A 7,532-nucleotide genomic window follows, 5' to 3' on the forward strand; every position below is an offset into this window, starting at 1 on the left:
GCAGTGCCCTGGCTGGAGAGGAGACCTCAGCCAGCCCACTGGGGCCTCTGGGACCTTGAGCATGGCATGTCTCAATCTGAGCCCTGATGGGCAGATGGCCTTCCAGGGTAGTCATTCTAGGCTAGGCTTTGGAGTTCTGGAACAATACCGGCTTAGGGAATTTCTCAGAGGACAGTTCAGCCCTGCTACTTGGCCGGTAGGTTTGGGATATTATAGCCTCTTCCAATGGCCTGCTCCATCAGTCTTCCTGCAGAGCCCCATCAAGATTTTTCTGGAACATCATTTTATTTAATATTTTCTGAATGAAAGAAAAATTGCTTATACTTCTTGAAAGTCTTGCAAAGGAACTCAAGCTTAATCGCATTGCCTTGTGACTATATTAAGTCACCTTTATTTGAAAGCATTCGATGACAGGAAAACCAATACAAAACTCAGCCAAATAATATAAATAGTCTCCGTACACGGTATCCACGCGTTCAAGGAAAGAATATGACTACACAACCTGGCCCACAAGTTAGGCTCGGAGCGTTTGCTCACTGACTATTGTGGGCTAGCGGCTAAGAGCCACACTGCCTGCTTCTCTGGGCAAGTTCCCTTGCTGTGCCTTAGTTCCTCCAACTGTAAAATGGGGACACGGAGGTACCTACCCCAAGAGTCGTTACGAGATTCCAAATGAGATCATTTCTTAAATGTCTGAACAGAGCCAGGCATGCGGTGACTGCTCCCCGTTTGTGAAATAAACAGATGTTATTAGTTCCCCGTGTTTGAAATGGGTGGGGGGGGGCTTGGAAAACCCAGGCTGGAGGGTCTTATACAAGACGGGCTACCCGGCGCTCTCCCTGCCCCTCTGTCTCTGGTCCCCACCATCCAGGCTCTGCTCTCTGCTGCCTCTCCCTGTGCCTTTCTGCCCCCCCTACCCCACCTTGGCCACGCCCCCAACTCTGCTCTCTCCCCAGTTCCCAAGCTGCCCATCCAGGTCCAGACCCCACTCCCCAAGGACTCGGACTCCAGCTCGGACTCAGACTACGAGCACTATGACTTCAGCGCCCAGCCTCCCGTGGCCCTGACCACCTTCTACAGTGAGTGCCTGGGCCTGGGCTCCCCGGGGGGCCCACCTGCCCCAACCAGGGAGAGGGCCCAGTTGGCGGGGACCATCAGTGGGCTCCACCTAATTACCCCTGCACTCTCCCCCGGACTGACCGAAGCTTTCAAAGCGCTTTGTGACCTCAGAGACAGCTCCGTGTCCCCAGCCTCCTTCTTTCCCACCTTTGTCTCTGGCCATGGGGGTCTTAAGACACACCCCTTGACCTTCACCCAAAGGTGGCTGTGTCTGTGTTAGGCAAGGAAGTCCAGGCGAGAGACACGCTCGGATGGCTTCTCACACGCTCACACCCCTTCTGTGTCCCACCCTGCCCATCCTCCTCACCCCGTCCCCTCCCTTCATGAGGAGCCCAGCTTGAACCTCTTAGCCGGCTTTTCCAGCTCCGCTCCCTGCCTGCTGGGGATAGGAGGGGGGAAGACAGTGCTCAAGGCAGGCCCCGGGCAGCGCTGGACGTTAGAGCAGAGAATCCCGCGCCTGTGGTGGACTCCCTTGGGAGCTCGTCAAACACTCCTCGGCTCCCGCCGGGACCCACCACATAGGTTAGGATGGGAGTTTGTGTGTGACCGAGGCCCCCAAACGACAGTGTCCTGAGCCATCGGCAGGTGCCTCGGCTTCTGCTTTCTTGCTGCTGTGCAGTCCCTAAGATCTTGCCCTCGTCCACGTGGTCCAGAATGGCTCACTACCATGCCCACATCCTGGGCAGCAGGAGGGGAAGGGAAGGTGGGGCAGGCCCTACCCTGAAAGGCAGGATGCCAGAGATGCCCACATCACTCCCACTCACAGCCACACACACACACACACACACACACACACACCCCGGCCCAAACTTAAGGCCACCAGCTGCAAGAGAGGCCGGCAGATGAAGCCTCTGTCCTGAGCAGCTGTGTGTCCAGATAAAGGCCAGAGGGTCTCCTCCTGCAGGAGGGGAGCATGGATATGAGGGACAGTGAGGGACAGCTAGCCGTCTGTGCCCCAGCTGCTGAACCAGGGCCTCTGGGGTGGGAGGCGGGTGCTTCCACTGCGGTCATGCTGCAAAGCCACTTTGGGGACCCACCGGGGGGGGCATCCCTAGAACCTGAGATTCTGTGCCCAGGCGTGTAAGATGCAGGACCGAGAGTGCAAAGTCCTACAACATCGTGACTCAGATTTAGTGGTACCGGGTTCGAGAGAGCAGACTCCAAGATCCCAGACCCTCAAGTCCTTAAGACTCCACAAATCCGCATCCCCTCTCCGGTTCCGAAGTGAAGGTGCCCCAAAGCCCGGGAGGCAAGGATTCCAGGCCTTCCAGCTTCTGCTCCGGGAAGGCTCCTCGATGGGGCACCTTCTGCCCAGAGGCTCCAGGGCGCAAGGAGAGAGCCCAGGACTCACCCTGCTTCCTTATGCAGAAGGAGGGGCGGCTGGGGAGCAGCGAGGGCCAAGGCACTAGGGTTTCTGGCCAGAAGCAGCCTGATCCCGTGCTGGTTAGAGGGTTCAGGGTCCACCTGGACTAGGACAAGAGCCTGGGATCTGATGGGAAATGTGAAGCCCCTCTATACCCCTGGGGTGGTCCTCCCACACTGTTCAGCCTCAGGGCACCCTCCCGAGTCCCAAGGCACAGCGACCCCTCCTCCAGGCTCCGGGGCCGAGCAGGTGGACCTGCCCCCCTCCTCACCACCCCTCTGCCTGCAGATTCTCAGCGGCACCGCCTCACGGACGAGGAGGTCCGGCAGAACAGGTTCCAGATGCCTCCCCTGGAGGAAGGTGAGTCGGGCTGGGCAGGTGTATGGGGGCAGTGACAGCGATGTCAGCCCTGACTCCCGACTGAGAGCCTCAGCTCAGCCTGAGGACCCGCCTCCGCAGGTCCTTCCTGATTGCAACAGTTTCTCTTGGCAGTTAGTTCTTTCTTGAGTCTCATTTAACGCCCTCTTGGTGCACTGCTGCTTCTTTCCTCACCGTCCTCCTTTTCCTGGGCCAGAGACGCGTGCTTCCCAGATCCCACCCGTCGGCACTGGACACTACACGGCGGACGCCCCCCTCCTGGGCTCCCAGCACCACCCAAGGAACAGCAGTGGGTCCAGCACCTCGTCTGGGGAAGATTACTGCAATAGGCCCAGCAGCAGGCCAGCTCCGTGGGCCCCTCCGGTGTTTTCTACAGAGAGGAGCCCCCTCTTGGAGCAGCCCCCAAACTTGGAGCTGGCTGGCTCCCAAGGTACTTTTTCAGGTAAGCTGGGCCCAGGAGGATTCCGTGCATGCCCTGGCCCCCCATCCCACAGCCGACCTGGCTGGAGGAAGCGTAAAGCCGGAAGCTCCCAGACAGGCTGAGTTCGAGATTCTAGCCCCAGCTCTGGGGCCACTTGCTGGGTGACCTGGGACAAGGCTCCAGCCCTCTCTGGGCCTTCATTTCTTCATTCATGGTCAAGCGAGGAACTTGACACTTGGGAGTCCCTGAGGGCTTCCCAGCTCTGGCAGCTTGCGAGCTGGCCGTCTCCAGGCAGACAGTGATCACCTCTGGGGGGTTCCAGCAGGGCCGTTGGCCGATGACAGCTCCAGCACCTCGTCCGGGGAGTGGTACCAGAACTTCCAGCCGCCGCCCCAGCCACCCTCGACGGAGCAGTTGGAGTGTCCAGGTGCCAGTGGGAAGGGAGGTGGTCCTGGAAGGGGGGGGCAGACAGGAAGCAGGGGATGGATAAGTGGGGGAATTCTGGATTCATTGGATTCATGAGCCCAAGAGGAAAAGAAGAGAAGGAAAGGGATTCTTTTAAACAAACAAGAATATGAGGAGGTGGGGAAAATGACTGCAGATGGGACAAAGAAAGATCCAAAGAATCCCTTGAGAGGAGGTGAGCTCCCCATTAGTGGACGCATTCAAGCAGCAGTAGCCGGTGGCCCCTTGGGGGAGACTGTGGTAGCAGGGGGTGTGCCAGCAGTCAAGTCACCCATCATTTCCTGTGCAAGCCTGGGGACTACGGCCCTAAACTGCACAGATGAGGCTCTGCTTTCTGGGCTGACATTCTAGCAAGGAAGATGGTAGTGAGCAAGACAACGTGATAGGAGCCTGGTCACTGCACCCCACTCGGCATCACCGGGGAGGGATGTGGACTCAGACCCCTTCAGCTCTGTCTCATGGGGCAGGAGGGGCGGTGACCAGCCTCCCACTGACCCAAGCCTCCCACCACACAGGAGCCCCCACCCCGCAGCCTGATTCCATTGACAGCGAGGAGTACGATGACATTGGAGCAGCCTAGGCTGGGCCCGGCTGAGGCCCCAGGTGGCTGGCTCCCTTCTGCTGGACTCCTGCTGTCCCTGCCCACCCTCCCACACCCTGCCCTCCCACATGGTCCCCCAGGGGGCTGACAGGCCTTCCCCGGAGAGACGCAGGGAAAGCCCTCACCCTGCACTCACCGCTCAGTCTCCATCCATCAAATAGAAGCTACTGGCACAGACCCCCCCTCAGCCCCACACAGCCCCAAGGTGGAGGGTGCTGCCTCTGAGAGGTAGTGAGCGCTCTGTCTCAGGCATGAGCAAGCAGCCTGGGCCACCTTTCATCAGGCTGCAGGGGGAGGGAGGGGTTGAACTGAATGACTCCTGAGGCCCAGAAGATCCTCGGGTGTCTCTGCTTTGGTTCCCTGAATCTCAGATGGTTCAGGGCCCGGAGGTACTGAGAGAGCAGAGAGGGGCCCCATCCCTGTGCCTCCCACGTGTGGGGGCGGCTGGGCTGCTGTTGCTTTGACAGGTGGATTCTGGGGCTGGGGGTGACACACCCGCCGAACCAGGCTGGTGACCAACAGGGCATGGAGTCCAGCGTTCCTGGGAGCAGCCAGCTGACCGCAAGCAGGAGGACTGCCCTTCCCCCGCGACCAAGGGGCTGGGGCCTGGGCCAGCCCTGCCTCTAGAGATCCTGGGAGCCCACCAGGGCACAGCCCTGCTCTGCAGGGACTGTCCCTGGGCAGAAGACCCCGGACAAAGATGGCCCTGGCTCAGCTCCCCCAAAGACTCACGGTTGGGCCCTGGGCCCCGTGGGAGCAGAAGCACAGAGCTCTCTGCCAGGAGGGGCCCAGAAGCTGCACGAAGCCCTGCGTGCCCACCTGTCTTCTTGGATTGCTGGGAGCTTCCCAGGGAGCGCGTGAATATGCAGCCTCACCGGAGCCATGGATACAATCCGTCCAGGCAGCCTCCAGAGAGAGGCCTGCGGGCTCAGCGCCAGCTGCTGGGGTCTGTTCTGAGTATCCGGAGATTAAAGTAATTGCTAAATAAGACCGGGGCATAGAGTGACAAGTCCTTGAGCTGTTACAGTGCCCAGTCTCTGTGCGTGTGTGTCTGTGTGTGCATGTGTCTGTGTGTGTGTGTCTGTGTGTGTCTATGTGTCTGTGTGCCTGTGTGTGTGTGTGTGCTTGCGTGTCTGTGTGTGTCTGTGTGCCTGTGTGTGTGTATCTGTGTGTGTGTCTGTGTGTGTGTGCCTGTGTGTGTCTGTGCGTGTGTCTGTGCCTGTGTGCCTGTGTGTGTCTGTGTGTATGTGTGCATCTCTGTGTGTGTCTCTGTGTGTGTCTATGTGTCTGTGTGTGTGTCTATGTGTCTGTGTGCCTGTGTGTGTGTATGTGTGTGTCTGTCTCTGTGTGTGTCTATGTGTCTGTGCGTGTGTCTCTGTGTGTTTGTGTGCGTCTCTGTGTGTGTGTGTCTGTGTGTGTAGTGGGGGCAGCTCTGTCCATTCACCTGGAAACCTCCTCTGGCCCAGCACCATGAAAAATGCTGGGGACACGTGCCCTGCCTTCCCGGAGAAGGAGGCCACAGACATGCCTTTGCGTTCAGCGGCCCACTCCCCTCTCTTCTCTGCCCCACTCAGGCCCTGGCTCAGTGGCTCCAAGAGTTTCGGAGACAGGGTGATGCCAGGACATGTTATGCTCAAAGGCCCCTGGCCGAGATCGGGCCCGGGCCGGGAGGGAGGAGCTGGAGGTGAGGCGGGCGTGTATTTACTGGGGATGGGTTGCAGTTGTGTGTTCCATCTGCTCGGAGGCGGGACTGTAGCCCGGTCCAAGGACCGATGCCCAGTTCTGCCTTCTGGGTACCGGCCGGGGGTCAGATTCCTCTGGGGCTCGCAGAGCAGGCAGGTGTTGGAGGAGGCTGGGCTCTGGATCCCGCCTGCGGGGCTCAGCAAGGCCCATTTTCCGTTCACCTGTCCCAGAGGCGGAGACTGAGCTAGCCCTCCCCTCCCCAGGGCAACTGTCACAGGATGTGGTTGCCCGTGATGGCCCCCTCCTGGCCCTCTGAGCCCTCCCCAGCCAGCGGAGGATTCCTAGGGGAGGAGCCAGTGCCGGGGTGGGCCGGGACAGGGTCCCAGGGTGGTTTATGCAAGCTTTTGTTTGTCAGACAGCCTGGGTTCAAATCCCATCTCCTCCCGGTGTGGCCAGTAGCAAGCCACTCAACGTCTCTGAGGCTTGGCTGTGAGGTTTGTCTGTGAGGCGGGCATGGGGGTAGCAGACACCACATAGCTGGTCGCAAGAGTTAGAGGCTTAGCAATAAACAGAGGGGAGAGAGCTCCTTGAAGGGAGAAAGGAGAGGAGGAGAGAGGACAGCCAGCGATCCCCAGGGTCTCCGTGCACTGGGGCTGGCAAAGGCACGGGGAGCATCTTGTCCCACTCCCACTTTCCAGATGAGGATGTGAGGTCCCAGGAGGCAAAGGACTTGTCCAAGGTCACTCAGAGTTAATAGCCTAGTCACAATTCAGCCCTCCCCCTCCTCCCCCTCCTCTCCCCGCCCTCATCCCCCAGGGAGATGGTGACACCCTCTGAGCCCTCTCTCATCTCTCCCTCGAGCCACTTCCCCATCCCTGGCCCCCTCTCCACCCACACACACCAGTCTTTGAGAAATTGGGAACCTCTGAGGTGATGCCTCTCTTGCCCCTTTGCAGCCTGGCAGCACCAGGGTCACACAAGTCAGGGGGCTTTCTGACGACTGCTGTCCAGAGCCCTAAGGCCTGCTGCCAGAGCCAGTTTCCCACGCTGGGTGATGGGGGCCGCTCACATGCAGGGCCTTTCCAGACCACCTCTATGCCTTCAGGGCTCTCAGACCATTGCTGATGGAGCCAGACTCTGCAGGAGGCGGAGAGGCAGAGATCAAGGACATCCGGCTTTGATCTGAAGGAGGGAGGGAACAGGAGCGTGGCAGGGAAGTCCCAGGCGTAAGTAGGTGTGCTCACCCTGCACTCTTACGAGACCAGGCATTACAATTAGCCTCCAGAATCTGGGAGAGAAACACCCAAGATGTTAAATGGATGTGGCAGCTGAATCGATTTCAGAAACATCGATATGGGGGGAGGGGCTACATCTGAGCAGGGTGGCCCTGCAGGAACTGTATGGCTCTGCAAGCAGATGAGAGAATGAGCACAGGGAATGGAGCCCAGGAGAGCCCCTGACTCAGCTAGAGGGAGGCCATCTGGAAAGACCTTTTGGCGGGG

The 7,532-nt window shown here is 59.3% G+C and overlaps 1 protein-coding gene and 1 long non-coding RNA gene across 6 annotated transcripts in view; one reads left to right on the forward strand and one right to left on the reverse strand.

Annotated features, from left to right (window-relative positions):
• Positions 1-5,337, forward strand: part of CD6 (CD6 molecule) — a 38,942-nt gene extending 33,605 nt beyond the window's left edge. For 3 of the 5 annotated variants that reach the window (XM_034644704.1, XM_034644703.1, XM_011236512.3), the window contains 5 exons: positions 957-1,079; positions 2,771-2,842; positions 3,057-3,302; positions 3,604-3,708; positions 4,262-5,337. In XM_034644704.1, coding sequence (XP_034500595.1) covers positions 957-1,079; positions 2,771-2,842; positions 3,057-3,302; positions 3,604-3,708; positions 4,262-4,326 — 611 coding nt within the window. In that variant the 3' untranslated portion in view covers positions 4,327-5,337. The remainder of the gene's footprint in view (positions 1-956; positions 1,080-2,770; positions 2,843-3,056; positions 3,303-3,603; positions 3,709-4,261) is intronic. The other 2 variants (XM_011236513.3, XM_011236516.3) reach the window with 2 other exon arrangements.
• Positions 3,601-7,532, reverse strand: part of LOC117796588 — a 38,658-nt gene continuing 34,726 nt past the window's right edge. Inside the window, exon 2 of the long non-coding RNA XR_004621156.1 lies at positions 3,601-3,732. This is a non-coding gene — a long non-coding RNA (uncharacterized LOC117796588). The remainder of the gene's footprint in view (positions 3,733-7,532) is intronic.

This window comes from Ailuropoda melanoleuca, chromosome 16 (assembly GCF_002007445.2).
Source record: "Ailuropoda melanoleuca isolate Jingjing chromosome 16, ASM200744v2, whole genome shotgun sequence".
NCBI lineage: Eukaryota > Metazoa > Chordata > Mammalia > Carnivora > Ursidae > Ailuropoda > Ailuropoda melanoleuca.